The sequence below is a fragment of the Lates calcarifer genome, linkage group LG9 (assembly GCF_001640805.2).
Source record: "Lates calcarifer isolate ASB-BC8 linkage group LG9, TLL_Latcal_v3, whole genome shotgun sequence".
Taxonomy (NCBI): Eukaryota; Metazoa; Chordata; class Actinopteri; family Centropomidae; genus Lates; species Lates calcarifer.
This window is the reverse complement of record NC_066841.1, coordinates 5,641,990-5,660,353: the sequence shown is the minus strand read 5'-3', so window position 1 is coordinate 5,660,353 and position 18,364 is coordinate 5,641,990. Positions and strand designations below refer to the sequence as shown.

Sequence of the window (18,364 nt, the reverse complement as noted above, 5' to 3'; positions counted from 1 at the left end):
AATAATGTCATGTCTGACTAAAAATGGGGACTGTAATTAGGTCATGAAGGTTTTATCTGAAGCTTAGCTTTTTCTTCAGAAATGCACTTTCTCTCCAATTTAGAAAATATGAATCGTGTCTGTTTGCTTTGAGTGAAAATGTGGTCACACACTGTTTAAGGTTGCTCTCTCAACAGAGCAGCAAACTGTTGCCTGGAAGACCGAAACATGCAGTGATCCTCAGCCCAAGCTGGACCGCCAAGTGTGAAATTCCCTTTCACTTGAAGTTCAGTCTGCTGTCTCCTCTTACAGAAGCCAACCAGTCAAACCAGGCTACTGCTTTCCACTTGAACTTTAACCTAGGAGGATTGTATGATAATATGAGAGAGTGTAGACATATATCTCTGTGTCTGTGTTCATTTGTACTTGAATGTGTCTTTTACACAATATCTGCATACATGTCAAGTGTATTAAAGTGTAACCTTTTAATATTCTCCACAGCCTACTAACCCATTGTTAATCAGATGTACAATCTTAAGTTGTTTCATGAACTTGTGAGGAAATAACCATATCAGTATACTATGACATGATCGTAGTTAGGGTGTGCCACACAGGCAGTCTATTTATAAAGCATGCAAGTCTTCATTCCTGTTCCATACTGTGGGATCATTCAGTGACCTTCACTGGAGACTGTGGAGCCTGCTGACTGTGCTACATGGCCATAAGGGGAGGAGGACCAATGAATGAGGGTTACACTGGAGGGGACAGAAGCTATATTTGCTAAGTTTATTTTTTAGCCCTTGTGATGAATCTATTTCAGGTACGCCATGATGAATGAATGTGGATATCTGTCAATCTGCAACTGGGGAGACCAGATCAGCAAAATCTAATGCTTCTAAAAACATAATTTAAAAGGCAGATTTTATATAATTGGTTTTTTGTTTTGTCCACAAAGCAGTCACTCAAACGTTTGAGCAAAAATCCATAAACTGTAGTATACACCAACCTGTTTCTCATGAATCAGAAAGTAAACTGAAAGCTCCTCTGGACCCACGCCATACAGGGACAGTCCCCACCCACCCACCAGTGATGTCATTGTTCACTGTCCCAAAGGACACTGCAGTTGTGGCCTGAATGCAGTATATATGTGTGTGTGTGTATGTGTATGCACATATACAAGTGCAGTATGTAAGTATGGGAAGAGTGTGTGAAAAGAGAGTGAGAAGAAGATGGGCGAGAAGAGAGTGCACACAGCTGCATACATAATGCAGACAAAACTGGAAGAGGTTTGGGTTGAGGCATCCTAAAAGAGGTCAGGTTATGAAATATTTACAAAAAAATCATAGATATTTTTGTCCCTCATGTACCATAATAGTGTGTGTATGTATACAGGTCTGTGCTGTATAGATGTTTCTGTCAACCAATCTATGGTATCTACATAGTTTTAAGAGCTCTGTATTTCAAGAAGCATTGTAACAACCCAACCAATTTCCTGAGGTGAAATGAAAAAGGTTCTGGTTATGATGATGGCTTTATGAATGAAAGAGCCCCCTAATATCTGATGTTTGAAGAAAAACATTGAATCCTCCAGTATATGTCCACATACACTGTTACTATCTTTGGCCTCTTCTTTTTTTCATTTGCCTTGATTGCTAAAGAATTTCAAAAATAAATAAATGGCTACACAAGTCAACCGTGTTATTTGTTTTATTCACAAATGAGCTCCCTGTGTAGAAATTTTAACAATTCAATCCAAACTTCTAGTGGGCAACAAAGAAATCTCATTGTGACCTTCATTTGGTCATGATAAAATGAAGGTCACAATGGCAAAAAATATGTGATAGGACTGAAAAAGTATCTCATGTATGATATGTACTGTCTGCTGGTTCATGATTTGTCCCTGGCATGACATTTTAACCATTACTCTACCTTTTATTTTACTGGCTCTGGTAAGAAAACACAGTTCCAAAGACAACACTGACCCCTGGCTGTACTTTAAAAACACTGTGATTAAGTGGTAAAGTTCTACTGTCACGAACAGCTGAATATTTAAACAGATTATTAACATCGAGCATAACAATAATAAAACATGTTTAAAAAATTTAATGTAAATAATTATGTAAACAACTGAGTGGAAATAGGTTCATGGAAGATTTCAACAGAAACAATTCACTTCACAGGTACAAAATGCAACTTCATATTGCAGGCAGTGTGGTAATCCAGTTTCTCCAGATCAGCCAGTGGCAACTTTAAAAACATTTAACTTGACAATCTCTTATAAAATCTTAACAAATATTGTAAAAATTTGGTATGCATGACACAATGTTAATCTCACTGCAATTTTAACCCATTAAATACAATCTGCATGCAGTATTTCTGGATGTTTCCAGGATGTTTTAGTCTGACTGTTCTTTCCAGGCTGCTTTTACTTTACTCCAGTTATTTAGGTACCAATATTAAATCATGCCTGAGATAGGAGGTCCATCCCAGTGAACATCATAACTTAACTTGATTACCTATCAAAAGCAACTGTCTACAGGGTGACTAGTTGTAATGAAATGAATGGAATCTAAAGCCTTTAGAAGTCTACCTGTACTTACTGAAAACCACCAGTGTGGTCCTTTAAGGCTGTGTGTGCTGCCAGCATGTTAACAGCAATAACATTCATCCATTTGAAAACAATCTTGAGTAAAACTCAGACTCTCTTAAGTGTAAAAGTTTGACCTGGAAACAATCCAGGTAGTGAATATTACCCTGTGCATCCTCTCATGAGCGTGAGTTAGGCCTCACAATAAAAGCTTTCTATGTTGGTCCTACGACCTTTCTACAGTGGTTTAGTTCCTGCATACCTCCTTTCTAAGGGCTCTGTGCCTCCTCTGGCTCCTCTGCAATGGTGCGGTAGTGCTGTGGCTGATTCTCAGCCAGAGGAGAGTCTGTTTGGGTGAACAGGGCTAGTCGACTCTTCAGGGGTTTTTTCAGCAGGAACCGTCGAGATGTCACCAGATCACCGTAGCCCTGGGAGTGGGAGAAGGCGTAACCTGACCGACGGGTGCTGATACGCCTAGTAGGCAGGCGGCGGGGTGCAGGAGCCGGCAACGCCTCCTTTCGCACCTTATGCCTCATCTAGGAGGAGGAGACAGGGACAAGTGTTTCATGTAAACATCTTAATATGGGTATATTTGTTAATTTCAGGATAGTCTACTCTATTCTATGCTAGCTTCTAGCTGCTAGTTGCTGAACAATGCTAACTGAGTTTGCATCTCATAATAATAGTCATTCAAAGCTCAGTCCTGAGAAAAAAGCAGAGAATTTGAGAGCACGAACGAGACCAGAAGAATATCAAAAAGATGAATAGTTAAAGAGGAACAATAGCAAACATGGAGACAAAACATTTTTGAATATTTTTTCATAGCTTCAAATTTCATTTCCACCTAATCTAGAAACCTCATTTTAAAATGTCTGCATCGTGCATTACCTCACCTTGTCATTAATGGTGGGCCAAAGCTGAATGAGGATGAAGCGAAAAGCTACCACAGGCAGGGTACAGAGGAGGGAAGTCAGGAAAATGGTCAGCCACACGTTCGGCTGGTTCAGAGAGTTTCTTGCGGTGCCTGGACTCCCAAAAACATCAGAGCAGCAGTCACAATCACATAGTGGAGCAGTTGGTACACCAACAACCTCTCTGCCTCTGTACGGAAATTAGCTGAATCTACTCACCAATAAATGGGAATGCAGAGGTGAAGATGAGGAACATGCCGTTGCTGTACATGGTGAATGTGATGGCAAAGTAGGCAGCCAGGCTGCCCCACACAAAAAACTGGTTCACTGCTGTCCAGTAATGGGTGTCCAGACACAGCTGAGAAATGTCATTTCAAGTATACTTATACATCCACAATGTATTGAAAAGGTAGGTGCATTAAAATATATAAATGTAGCGCATGTAATTTTAGATTTTTATTTTATATTTAATATATTTATGTTAATATATGGCAAATTGATAAAGAAATTTATGGTTAAAATAATTTAAATGGCATGTCTGCTTTTAGCTAGACCATAGAATTAAATATCTAGAAATCAATGTACCTCATTACAATCCTGCAACCTTAGTATACTGTGATGCTTCTGGTGACAGGAGCTGTATTCCTCACCTGTATGTTCACCACAACAAGCAGACACGTCTGTGCCAGTAAAGCGAAGGACTGATAGTCGGCGATGTCTTTGCCATCATCTCGGACCGTATCGTACATGGCGGCCCATGGTATGAAGAAGAGGATGAGGGAGCTGTAGCAGCTGTGCATCATGCAGCGCACAAACGCTTTCTTATTGAAGTAGAGGTTCAGCTGGCCTGGAGAGTAGAGCTGCGGATACTGGAAACTCCAACGGTCATTGACATCCTGCAGAAACCGAGAAAGAGAGAGAGGAAAGAAAGCACAGAGGATGCAGATGCCAGGGTGTGAACTAAGTATAAATGATATGATGTTAAACTTTTATTTTTCTTTTCCCCTGAGTGCATACCTGGTCAAAGAGGCTCATGCCGAGGACAGGTAATGCGGTGTAAACCAGGTTGTACAAGGTGATGAACCACTCGTCATACACAGTCTGAACAAAGAACATTAAATACAACATTAAATATGTAAATGCCTTAGTACTATTGTGTGTATTTATAGTTATAAGCCTCTCTGTCATCACTTTCTGTGGATGAAGAAGTGTCCATACATCCATTTCATTTGTACATATCTGTGAAGTCTTAACTACATTACAGCATTTCTATACTGCAATAACTTTCTCCATGAGAGGTGGTGTTTCATCTCTGGCAAGGCTGTAAAGCTGTAATTTGTGTTCTCAGTTGTGCTCTATTGCACTGTATTGTATGATTTTCATGCTATATCTTGCAATACATTTGTATATTCATATATTTTCTATTTGATTTCTAATCAACTTTTGATTTCATCAGCATTCATAAATGCATTGTGTTCATACAGTCAACAAGTCAATATACAGTATTCTTAGAGTTACTAATGTAACTTACAAGATTCTCACTTATTTTTTTGTATTGCATATAACTCATTGAATTATTAGACATACTGTTATTCAAATACATGTCCCTCACCTGTGCAGAGAAGCCACAGAAGAAGGCATACCAGAAATGCACAAAGGTGAAGGTGAAGTTCTTGTAAAAGAAATATCGTAGGAACTTGCACATGCGGAGGTAGGACCAGCGACCATGCACCAGGAGGAGCCGCTGAAGGTAACGGAACTGCGCGAAAGAGAAGTCGCTGGAGAGGACTGCCTGCATGCCCTCCTGCCCACTGATACCCACACCGATATGAGCAGCTGAGGGACAGACAGGAACATAAGAAATAGAATTCACACAATGAGTAACTGTAACTATTATCCAGCAGTTTGGTTTTGCAACAAATACAGCTCTGCTCTTGTGTACCCTTGATCATGCTGACATCATTGGCCCCATCCCCAATGGCCAGAGTGACGGCCTGCTTGTATCTCTTGACAAGCTGAACCACCTGGGCCTTCTGTAGAGGGGTGACCCTGCAGCAAATCACCGTCTGACACATACACGCTGTCCTCAGCAGCTCCAGCTGCAGGTCCTTCTCCAATGCAAAGGCCTGAGGATGAAAGGAAAAAAAAAGGCATTACTGGGCTGAAATGAGTTATGACTCCATTCCCATTCATTAATTTCCTTTTTGGTGGCCTAAATGTAGGCACTTTTTGGGCTCAGCCATTTAAATCTATTTAGAAAAAGTAAGACAACCAGCAGGACTTTACCAGACAAAATCAGAGGACATATAGAAAAAGGAGAGACACTCCTGCTTGATTTAGCAGCTACTGGAAATAGTAATGCGCCTGAAAAAGCCTTCTTACCAGACTGTGTCCATTTATAACTAGGCCATAATCTCCATCCACCTTCTCATCCTGCACAGTCTCCGTCTTCTGACACCAAAACAGGCCTGCACGAGCCTTAATCACAGATGCTTCTTCTGGTGCTTCAGGGCACATTTTCCTTCTTGCATTCCTGAAAGAAGGAGGTTGGGTAAATTGATAAAAAGCTTTGTATGAAATGTTTTTTTGGTTCAGGATAGAAACAAATGAATTAAGATCAACTCATGACTTGCCAACAACAATTAAAACACGAGGCCAGCAGGACTTAAGTATTAACTTGCCAATATCAGTGTGTGGAGTTTAATTATAAACCTTTATCAGCCATTCCTCCCCTTAATGGCTTTTTGACAGTGAACATTATGTCTCCTTCAGTGGCCCTCTTGTAAGCCTTTTCCTTACAAGAGTGTCAATAATGTAGACAATCTTAATCCTTAATCCTACTTAATTTTAATAATTATTAAGAGAACAAAAAGTTGGGGAACATGAGTGTGCTTCACGCTGTGTATTTTAATTACTTGATAACTGGGTAGTATAGGGGGAAACTTAATGTGTTACAGTCATTTGTATCTGTCTGACTTACTGTAGCTCCTCTTTTACTCCTTCAGCCGTGTTAGCTGCCACAATGAAAACATCCTTCATCTCCTCTCTCAGCATGTTGCAGGAGTAGCCGATATTCTCTGCAGTCTCTATTTTAAAACATCAATATTTACAATCAGTGGTGTAATTAATTTGTCAATCATACCACTAACTCTGACTCTGAGTTAATTTCCACATGAAGCAGCGTGTGTAGATGTGTCATGTGAACCTTGACACACAGAGATTAACAATGACAGAATATCAGAGTATATTTCACATCATATTACTGCATTACTTCACCCATGTATTACTACACTAACCTTGTTTATCTCCAGTCAACACCCAGATTTTGATGTCCGCTTTAGCTAGTTGTTCTATGGTCTGTGGCACGCCGTCCTGCAGCTTGTCCTCCACAGCTGTTGCTCCCAACAGCTAAAAACCACAGTATAGTAAGTAAGTTCTACCTATAAGCAAGCACCACAAACTATCAGCTAAGACTTTAACCAGCCAAGCTATTTAAACATGTGTCCAAGGATTCAGCAGGTGAACCAACCTGCAGGTCTTTCTCTATCTCTTCATAAAGCTCATCAAGTCTCTCCTCTCGTCCGTCCATGGCAGTGCTGGCCTCATGGTGGCGCTTTTTCCAGTCATCCATGTAGTCTTCATCCAAGTCTTTGTAGGCCAGAACTAGCGTGCGGAGGCCATCACCTGCATACTCCTAGACAGTTTAAAGCAGTTACAAACAGAAATCCTATTAGTACCAGTTTATACATAGTTACATATCAACACACACACAAAAAATATGCAACCACGTCACGCACATTGAGATGATCGGTGGTAACTTTCATCAGTTTGTTACAGGATGGGTGTAGTCTCTCATAGATGATGGTGTCTGCTCCTTTGCAGTATAGAGTTAACTTGCCCTCAGGACTGCATACTGAAAAACATAGTGAAAGATAGTTAGCAGGAACAAAGTCATGAGGTCTCACATAAAAACTTATCATGGTCTTAGTATGATCATTATCATGACAGACTGCATGAATTTAAATGATTTTAGTGTGGATAAAACCACAAACATGGACACTTCTTGTCACCACTTTCTCTCACCTATGACTGACATCCTCTTGCGCACATTATTGAAGTCAAGAACAGCCAGAAGCTCATAGGTGACTTGTTTGCCCATCTCTACGACCGTGATGGTCTCTGGTGTGCGAGAGCGGAACACAAAGCCAAAGTTTCTTGCTGCTGTCACCAGAGCGCCCTCATCAGGAGACTGAGCCTGGTAGTTGAGCTCCCCTGCCAGGAGAAAAAGATGACAAGAGAGGGAGTGAATGGATGAGAGGAAAGTAAGACAGGAAAGATAAAATGTGAATATCTGTGTAGCAAAGTGGCTTTAATATTTCTTGTAAATCTCTCCTCCTAGAGAAAAGAAAAGAAGAATATGTAATACACTTGCCTTTGCAGCCACTTGCTATGTAGTAATAAAGATGTCCATTAGAGGATGCTCACCCTCTTTCTTTTCCTCAGGCATGACGGTGTGGCACAGAGCCAGCAAGCGGAAGAAGGCCTGAGCCTCCGGGTTTCCCGCCCTCACCGTCTCCACCAGACTGTGGTCGTGAAAGATGAACTTTGGATCAGCCAGGTGGTTCCAAAGGAAGTCCACTTTGTCTGTATTCTACAAAGAAAAAGAAGCAAAAGAAATTAGAATTAGAGTCATGCATAATTCACACAACTATACAATCATGTAGCAGTATTCTCCTCTCACCTCTGTTATTTCCACCCTTTGTCCAGAAAAGTCAAACAGCTCCCCTGAATAATAGAGAAATATGCACTGAAATCAATCATTCAGCCCATGCTAGTGTGTCCACTCAACATTGTAGTTTTTATATAAGCAGAGCTTCTCACCGTAACCTTTCCCATTAATGGAGCACCTGTTGAAAGTCATGATGTTCTGCGTCAGGGTGCCAGTCTTGTCACTGAAGATGTATTTGATCTGTCCGAGCTCCTCGTTGAGTGTGGTGGTCCTCGCCTGGGCAGGAGTGTCATTCTTGGGGTAATACATCTTCCTGTCCCAGTCAATGTAGAAGCTGTTCCCCAGGCGGATGATCTCCACACTGACATCAAAGTACACAGGGATATGAAAGAGGTCAAAATGTCACACACAGGAACACACAAAGAAAGACCAAATTAGATTCTTAACTTGTCATGGTAACTTTAGTTTATGTGTGATGTCACCTCTGTATGCTACAACAAACCTGACATAGAGGGAAATGGGCACCACCGTGTTGAGCACAATGACATAGGACCAGAAGGAGAGGAAGGAGGAGAGAGCGGCATCAACCCCTGGTTCACGAGGGAGGAAGGCTGTGAACACTGAGCCCTCCCTCACCTCCCAGATTGCATTGCTGATGGCCATGACGGTGCACATAGACGCCAGGAAACCAAAGATCTGACAGATTAAGAACATCAGACATCTTAACAATTCAAAAAAAGGTTCTACTGATTATATCAGTTGTGAGTTACAGCATATGTAGCATAATGCACATGTGAGCTCATATGTACTTGTGAGTGTGTCTGGATGTTAAACTCACACACAACACCAGGACATTCATCAGGTGGTCTATGCTCGTCCGTTTGAATGTTGTCTTTCCACTGTTCTGCATCAGCTTGGTGTCAGGACCTGGAAAAATGTAACCTCTTGTTTAGATACACTGACAAATGTACAGACAAGTTTCTGGAGAGACTGAAAATCTGCCTAAAATGGACATAAATGTCAAATGTTGCATTCTGTTTCTTGGAGGCTATTATTTGTCTGCTCTTTTCTGCAGTTAGTAAAGCTGCTTTAAGAAAATCTCTGGTTTCTTTGGTTCAAGGTTCAAGATTTTACTCACCAATAGCTTCTTTATCAGTCTTAAGTCCAAAGTCATCATATAAAATACTAATAAAATGCAAGTTGGTCATTTGCCAAGATAGTTAACATCCAAATATTAGCAGCCTGAAGCTAGCAGCAGAGCTAATGATTCTACTATACATCTATTCTAAAAGGCATGGCGCACCTGCCGTGCTAACAGCTACAGTAGTAAAACTTTACCTCCGAAGATTACTAGGCCGAAGCACCACTCGGTGTTCCTCAGAGTACATCCTCTCAGCAGCACCTTGTCGTTGTCCAAGGCATAGGTTTGTCCATTCACAGTAAGGGTACCTTGAACTTGTCCAGACGGTTGTTGGGAGGCTCACAGCGCACCTCACCTGAGAGACAAAGGTGAGGTGTTACCATCACATTCAGGGAAACAGTTCACATGTTTAGGGGGGGAAATATTGAGGCTTATAGACTACAAATCCTGGTAAAGTCCAGGTAATGGTGAACTCAGGACTGAACAACATGAGACCAGTCTAAAACAGCATATTTGCAGCTTCCCTATAGATTTTATATTACTCTTCACAGGAGAACAGTTCTCATCCAATGTACTTATAAAACAAATAAAATAAAACAAGTTTTTAACAGAGTAGTCAGATATTACAGCCATATTCTTGAGGAAAATTGTTTCTGGTACTTTAAGTAAATTTTTCAGCCAATACTTCCACCACTGTTCTCACCTATGGAAGTCCATTTACACTAGTAAAAGAAAAAAATAAACAAGAAAAATTAGGTATGTTAAAAAGATTTCCATGATAAGCTTGACTTGCTACATCAATTATGAGATAAAACTTTAAGAATCAAGAAGTCAAAACATCATGATAAAAAAAATCAATACAAAGTACATTAAAAATCTTAAGTAATTACATTACATTACATACAATTTTTAATGTATGTAAAATAATGGAAATTATGAGATCTCATAATTTTGGCATACCATGATTTTTTTAAAATCATGAATTATTTCATAGTATCTTCTATTGGCAGAAATGAGCTTCCGTATATTATCTCAAGGATAACTTTTCCTAGAATGGAACTTGCAAAAGAAGCCATACTGTGATTCTAAAAATCAGGGTGTGTTTCTTTCAGCCTCTCACCAGTGAAGCCAGCCAGCTCGTCAATGTTGTCACCCATATCTCCAGTTACAGTCAGGGCCTGTTTCACTTTCAGATTAGTTTCACTGGGGGAGAACAAGAAGCCATGAGAAGGATGCGGCTGAAGGGAAATCCAAGACAGTGGGAGAGAGTCAAGTGTGCACACAAATACATTTTACACTCACCCATCTAATTCAGCTGTTTCTACATAAACCAGATTGAGAGGCTCACTGCTGGACAGCAGCAGAAGGTCTGCCTAATAAATGAAAGCATTAAGATCAGTACAGGCAGCTGAGAGTATGGAAGATAATAAGATAAACTTTACTATCATGTATAAGAACTGTGTCTTGGACTCAGTGTAGCTGTTATCACTGACAGCATCAAATGCATATCTTTATGACAACATCTCAGTACTCACTGTGACAAACTGATTATTCTCCAGCTTGATTATGTCTCCAACCTGAACATTCATCCATTTTTCAGTTTCTCAGTCTGCCAGAAAAATATAAACATAAAACAAACCATGATATTTTAACACCACACAGCAATTCTCACAAAAAAATTACTTTTTACAGCCCCAAGCTGGTTAACAACTGTACATTTGTCCTTTTATCATATATAATTTACAAATATTATACAAATAATGTGAAATTTGTATCTTAAATGACTCACTCTCCATCTATGAGGACATCCACCTTGCGATTATTCACTTGTTTGTCGCTTTTGTGTCTGTTCTACTCAGTAGACAAAAGAGAAAACAGTGTTTGTTTACATGTTTGGCTTTAGTTCCCTATTTCCTGTCTTGAAATTGAGTGGGATTCTCCTTTAGTTACTTAATAAAGCATTGCTTTTCAATTTTGTCCCAAAATTTCATCTTACGATGTCATCGCTGGCGTCCTTGACTGCTGTTATAGACAGCACCAGAATCAGAGGGACAGCTGTGGTAAACCAGGATAGAGAGGAGATTTGCGGGATCAGCTGTCAAGAGAACACAAACACACACACGTACAATTAAAACACTTCACTACTTTCCATGTGTTGGATTAAATGATGTACTATTTACATAGAAATCTGAAAGGAAGAAATAAATTCAAAGTTAAAAACTCCTTCAGTTGCATTGCACATGTCCATTTCTGTCAATATCAGTCAGCAAAAATAACCATAACTCTTGATAAGAGGATCAACTTGCTGAATTTTTGTGAAAATTTTAAAGATGATTTTAAAATGTCTACAGATTGAATTGTAGTTCACTTATAAGCAGACATGTGCCTTCCAATCAGCAAAACCTGTGCAACTGACTACATGTAAAGGCTCAGAACCACATGCAAACAATTTTGACATGGCAACAATAGAGAAGAGAAAAACATCTACCTGAAGGATAAAGAGGAAGAGGAAATAGGCATTGGCGAGCCTCCTGAACTGTTCAAAGAGGTTAAGTGGCAGGAAGGTGAAAATGTTGTATTTGGAGGTCTTGATGGCGTTGTTCTGAAGTAAAAGAAATGACATGACAGTTACAGACACTTACAGTCCTGTGTACTCTAATATGAATCAACATGATAACATGATATGATAAAGGGGGTCTCTCTCATTCTTCTTATCTATTGAATACACACAGAAAGTTACGTTTCTACACTTACGGCATAGTGGTAAGAGAGGTTGAAAGGTCTGTCATTAGCTCGCAAGTGTCTCTCCTCCTCTGTGGAAAAATAAAAGATTAAGAGCAAGACATGGATGAAGGTGTGTTGCCATGAACAACATAATGTGAGCTAAAGTGTTAATGCTATTAGACCACTGACACTGTAAGATCAATAAAATCTCAGTTCAAGACATTTAAAGACACAGAAACTCAATGTTTAAGTTTACTTAATAGGTTTGTATGTTCAGGCATCAAGTCTCACCTTTCTTCTTCTCTTGTCCACATGGCTGGCCAAAGTATGACACTACTGATCCCATGTTTAGTTTAGATGCTCCATATTTCACACCTAGAGAAAGAGCATGTGTAGATGTACCACAGAGTGACGCAGAGTTAGAGAGACCATATACCGACATAGCAACTGAAAGGGGAAACTGTGGCAAAAATGAGAGGGAAGCAGTTTTTATATAAAAGGTCATGTACAGGTGCGGAAAACTTTTACATTTAACTGTACTTTCCAAATGTTTTAATTTTGAAGCCAAAAACACTAAGAAATTTAAGGTATATACAGAATTGCTCCATGCTGCAGAGTCGTAAAGACATTTAGCCACTCCCTTCACAACCCTTTGCACCAGAGAAACATTTATGGCAGATAATCCATAACCACAAAGATTAAGATAGTGATATGACCATGGACGTTTGACTTGATCAAGTCTAATTAGAGCAGAACCAGGCAAGAATTCAAAGTTGAATTAACAACTGAAAATCAGGTTTCTGGCTCATCTTATGTTGGGAGGCCAAAATGAAGCAGAAAGAACGTGAAATGTCCAAAAAATAACCAGGAATCAGTGACTTATCTGTGCCCTGAATTTATGAAAACAAACCTACAAATTTCAAAATAAAAGTGTATGCCCTCCACATGAGAATTTAATTTAAAGAAAATTTTGACATATTTTCACCACTACACTCTACTGCTTATCAATATCCTCATGTGTACTGGTATACAGCGTAGGAAAACAAAAGCAAGCTCCAAAGCAAAATGCTTGATTGACCATGTTTCACTCACCCCGTTACTGTTAACAACAGCTATGTAATTCATCTTAGTTATCGAGAGTCAAAATTCAGAAATCAGAATCCCTGAGCCACTAGGCTTGAACTTTGATTAGTTATGTATTTTAAGTCTTTTCAGTGGTTCAGAATGTGAGCTCTCTGTGTGATCTTTGTCCACAAAATGACAAGATATCCAATACTTTCCCAAAGTTTAAAAATGAAAGAAAATCCGCCACATACCTCAAACAAAAAAGGGATTTCTTGTGTCCTGTCAGTCCTGCATACACATAGGGCCTAGACAAAGAAAGGGAAAATGCTACAGGTTTCAGTCCTCCCTTGGCTTCCGCCTCAGATAAAGTAAATCGAGGCCCTCGTCTGTGCTCTGTTTAGACGTCCAGGAACTAACCTCGTCCCAGACAGAGGAAGGGGGTTCAACGGGGCCTCCAGGTGGATGAAAGACACGCAGGATGGACGACAGGTGAGGTGGTGCAGTGGTGAGAGAGGCACCTACAGTAGAGGTTTCAGGTTCGTGCAGGAAGAGCCAGGATCTCCCCTGCACCCAACAGCTCAGGGCTTGAACAAACAGTGTGGTGATCTTTGGACCTGGATGGTGAGACAGGGAAGGAGTGGAGGGGCAGTAAAACAACAGCGCAGGTGAATGGCTCCGGCCAATCAGGGCCAACATAAAGGTTGTGATCTGGGCGGTCAGGTATGTAACACACCCTGAGATGGGTGCGCATGCTCAGACTAAGGATTTTTTTAATTTTCAATATCAGCTCCTTTAATCCAATTCACATTTTGCCTCTTCCATAGGAGCAAAACAAGCCAGGTGTTGTAAAATTGTCTTAATGTAAGTGTTATGACAGCATTATAACCGAATATTGTGACTTCACAACTGGTATACACATTCAGGTGCTTTCAGAAATGGAATTTAATACCTGGGCTTGAATACAGGGGACCTCAACATGAACCCCCTTGCTAAATTAGTTATTGTGTTTGTGTGTGTGTAGGTGTGTGTAGTCTCTGCCTACTAACACTCAGCCATGAATGCATAGTTGCACGTATGCACAGATGTTAGAAAACACACACACACAATTTTTTCAGAATGGAAAACAGACCTGAGGGGTTGCTTCTTTGGGGAAATCCAACAGGAAACATACAGCGTGCCATGAAGATGAAATTCCTGACAAAAGCAAAAGCAAAGCAACATTCTTGGATGCAAACAATATTTTGCAGATATAATACATTTTAGTTAAGTTTGTCAAAGATTCAAAAATAAATTAGCAGAGGTAAGACTATAAATCTCCAGCTGGTTTAATTAATGTGACCAAATTCCCAACAGTATAATACCAGCCTATGTTATCATAAGCTAAACATTAAAAGATTTGTTTAACCATGCGCTTGTACTCAACTGACTGAAATTACCTGGTTCACATGCTGCATGACAGTGAACTGGAAAGTAAATAAAATGAATTACATTGGCACCAAACCAATAATATTAACAGAAAAACCCAATCAAAATCCACAACATCAATGTCATACTGTACTGGGAAAAAATGCAGGTAGACACATTTATAGATACTTCTTAAATACTTTATACAAAATTCATTAATCGGAATGTTTACATGATGACAACAACATTTCAGAGTAGTGACAATACAAAGAAAACACCACAAAAATGCAGTTACTGTGACTGATATACTATACTTGTTAACTAATGCAGTGATAGTGTGATAGTGCAAGGGTTAACAAATTTAGAAAATACACAAATTTAAAAAATAAGATCAAAAGTGAACACTTGCAAGTTGGCACAAGGAACATGTATATTACAGAATGGCTATGAAACATTTGCTCTCATAAACCAATGACATAAATTATTCACAAGGGTTAGTGTACTGTGTACTAGTGTGAGTGGTTTTAAAAATGTGCACACATTGAGGTTCTCATATTATCCTTCATTAAGTGTAACATGTTAATATTTCTCCATCAGTTATGAACAAATTCACTGGCACACATCTCACTGCATATTATTTCTGTCAAACATATCTTACAACACAGCCATTGACATTATCCCAAACTATGAGGATTAAGGAAACACATTTACAAAACATGACACAAAATATTAACAGATCGCAAAAGAAAAAACCCAGTCTAGATATAGTTCTAACATTTGAAATATCATGAAAGATAGAAAGTACAAAATGATAAGGAGCATCACTTGGAAAACTCATTTGACATCATTGTGGGCAACAAAGTGGCCAATCCTCATTTGCTGAGAGCCAAAGGAAATACACAGATAATAAAAAAAGGATTTCCAAGATACACAAGTTTAATTTGTTTTTGTTTTTTTCACCAATGTAAGGCCACTCATAGGAAGAGTAGAAGAAAACAGAGCAGGAAGATATAATGTAAACCAGAAATTATTCTACACTCCTTATCAACTCAGCAGCTGAGGAGCTTGTGTCCAAATATTCAGATATCCTTTTATTTTTTTTGGAAGAAAAAGTTGTTACCTGAAAGTTCAACCTGCAATATTTCTTGACTGTAAATGAATTACGAAAAGATACCTCTTTTGTTAGTTAAGGAAACAGCTTTGTTTTCAATTTCATGACAAACACTAAGTTGTTACTTCGTTCAGAGGGTGTTTAACTCATCTTGTACGACGTTACAGAAGCAGCTCATTCAGATTGTGCAAATTCTCCAACACATTGTGCTGGGCAAACATGCCTGTTCCCAGCAGTAAACAACATTTTTAAATCACAAGATTTGGAAAGCAAAGACGACAATAAATACGTATAAAAAAAAATAAATAAAATGGCTGCACCATCATGGTTACACTAGTGGAGTTGTTACTTGAGCTTATAAATAAATATGGCCAAAACAGGGCTCTCCTTTAACATACACAGTGAATGTCAAAACGGTTGATCTCATCCAGTTTTGACTGAAATCATATTGTTGTTGATTTTACCACAAAGGTTACATACTGATCATATCACTATTGGTTCTCTTGGGTAAAAAAAAAAAAGAATAGAAACCTAACATGGCAAGGCACACATTTAACTGAAATCCTTTAAATGAAGGGGTAAAATCAAGGGTTATTACTTTAAGTACCTTCTTTTTGAAGCATTAGTTGTACATGATTAGCCAGTAAAATATTTCATCTTCTTATCTTGCACTCTATTCAATAATTGACTAGGACTGTCTCCTAGCTACCAGTCATTCATTCATCGAACAAAAGACCTCTGTATGAGATAAACAACAGTATTTTCACATTTACTCAGACCATCACAGTGGAGCGACAGAGCAGGGCATTCAATAAGACTTCTTTAAATCACACATTCACAGTTTGCAGAGTGTAAGGCATCACACACATGGCCACAGTTTGAGGGGTTTAGGTGAGGTTATTGCACAACAACACTTGGAAGGTGTGGGAACTTGTTTGGCCTGACATCCTCTGTTCCCTTGAGGCTATGGCGTGCGCACTATGCCTCTCCAGTTCATAAGGAGAGGGGGTTAAAATAATAATAATAATAATAATTAAAAAAAAAAAAAAACTGAATAGATGACTGAATGAGTGGTCACTGCCTGGTGAAACAGCTGGTGAGTGTGAGGGTTGAGTGAGCCTGTGTCTGTGTGGTTGTGTGCTATACAGTAGCTCTGTAAATAATGAGTGTTTGAGGAAAGTAAGTGTTTGTCCAAACCCAGAGTGTGAACGTGACACTGTGTAAGTGAGCCTGGCAAGGCCCCACCAAACAGTCAACAGCAGCTAAGACACATCAAAGGTCTAAGAAAGAGTCTACATGGCAAGCTATGGAAAATGAGTCTCTGCTTTTTGACAAAACTGTCACATGAGATCCTTATCTTATTCTGAAATTAGAAGACCTTCCATCCTTCCTCTGGATGGAAGGGCCTGTCTCTCTCCGTCTCAGGCTCTCCTCATCTGCCCTCCTCAGCCGATCGCAGTTTCTGATTTCAGCCTCACAAACTCCTTGGCCACGTCGTCGTTGGAGCGCTGGGAGAGGATTCGCATGGCAGTGAGGCCGGTGTCGTCCATGTGGATGCGCTGTCCCAGTGGGCACCAGCAGGCGCAGTTGCCCTTCTCTATGATGTCTCTTAATTGTATCACAGCCAAGCCCACCACTCGGTCAGCGCGGCCAAAACAGTAGTCTTTGACGCAGACTTGCAGCTCGTAGCACTCAAAGCCATCCTGGTTACCCAGAGCACTGTGGAGAGAGAGCACAGCGCTTGTAGTGTCAGTTGTTCAACGCACAGCGGCATAGTCAACTTAAAACTGCCATATTTGGTAGTGTGTAGTACCAAGAGAAGAGCAACACAACCACAACTTACAGTAAGAATGAAACCCGAACTAGACAAGCATCACAGATTAGCCAGGTTGGTAAACATTAACATTACTGTCACATTTAATCATCCTGTGTACTGTAGGTCAGATTCTTTAAATATCTCCCTCTTATATCCAGATATGAATTACTAGTGTTCAAGTTACCAAGCTGCCTTAAAAATAGATACGATAATGTTGGCATTAACAGTTACACAGATAATGATGCCGTTAGATAGCAATAAAAAAATGTTAATATTGCAATAATACAAATAAAGAGATTTGCAAGGTGCTTGATCTTTACTTATTAAAAATTACAAAAGTGGTTACAACTGTACTTACAAGTGGAAGGTCTCATTAAACTTGGGAGACCAGCTGTTGTTTTTGGATTTGGTCTGGAATTTGCGTTTTCTGTCGCTAAGGTGAGGACCAATCATGGTGATCTCCACAAAGGGTCGGAACATGCCAGATGTCTGCCATTTTAAGTCACTGGCTCCCACGACTGTGCAAAAATGCAAGAGAAGAATGACGATGGCAGCAAATGAGTTAACATTTTTCAAAATGCCACATTTTTGAGATAATTTTATGGAAGCTCAAACTGACCTTTGGCAGTAACTTTGCGCTCCCCATTCCCAGGATGAGTGTACAGCTCAATCTGGATCGACACCTCACCTATTGGCTTGTCCACACCTGAGCCTAGTTTAACGCACAGCCACATAAGTACATCAGTGAGCTTTCATTTGGCTCCGTAAAGGCAAAAAAGAAACTTTGGATTCACAATGCAGAGTCAGTATGAGAAGGGGATACAGGTGGAGAGGTTGGGACAGGGTTGACCTACCCACCTTAGTGGTACAGAGTGACATAATGGACAAAGGGAGAGC

At 39.8% G+C, this 18,364-nt stretch overlaps 2 protein-coding genes across 2 annotated transcripts in view; both read right to left on the bottom strand.

Annotated features, from left to right (window-relative positions):
* Positions 1 to 1,670: 1,670 nt before the first annotated feature.
* On the bottom strand, positions 1,671 to 13,755 carry LOC108880313 (phospholipid-transporting ATPase ID-like). The gene is given in 30 exon segments (XM_051072822.1): positions 1,671 to 3,102; positions 3,460 to 3,590; positions 3,697 to 3,835; positions 4,128 to 4,373; positions 4,495 to 4,578; positions 5,090 to 5,313; positions 5,420 to 5,603; positions 5,860 to 6,010; positions 6,458 to 6,563; positions 6,774 to 6,885; positions 7,007 to 7,171; positions 7,275 to 7,390; positions 7,561 to 7,749; positions 7,963 to 8,128; positions 8,219 to 8,262; positions 8,359 to 8,567; positions 8,709 to 8,902; positions 9,045 to 9,133; positions 9,545 to 9,658; positions 9,661 to 9,702; positions 10,468 to 10,550; positions 10,650 to 10,720; positions 10,883 to 10,954; positions 11,136 to 11,198; positions 11,344 to 11,442; positions 11,836 to 11,949; positions 12,102 to 12,160; positions 12,363 to 12,446; positions 13,388 to 13,441; positions 13,554 to 13,755. Coding segments are annotated over 28 exon segments (3,588 nt in total). The 5' UTR covers positions 12,418 to 12,446; positions 13,388 to 13,441; positions 13,554 to 13,755; the 3' UTR covers positions 1,671 to 2,835.
* Positions 13,756 to 14,718: 963 nt separating this feature from the next.
* LOC108880302 (protein unc-13 homolog B) overlaps positions 14,719 to 18,364 on the bottom strand; it is a 60,355-nt gene continuing 56,709 nt past the window's right edge. Inside the window, 4 exon segments of the mRNA XM_051072820.1 lie at positions 14,719 to 17,107; positions 17,109 to 17,370; positions 17,826 to 17,985; positions 18,087 to 18,179. Of these exon segments, the coding sequence (XP_050928777.1) occupies positions 17,084 to 17,107; positions 17,109 to 17,370; positions 17,826 to 17,985; positions 18,087 to 18,179 (539 nt within the window). The 3' untranslated portion in view covers positions 14,719 to 17,083.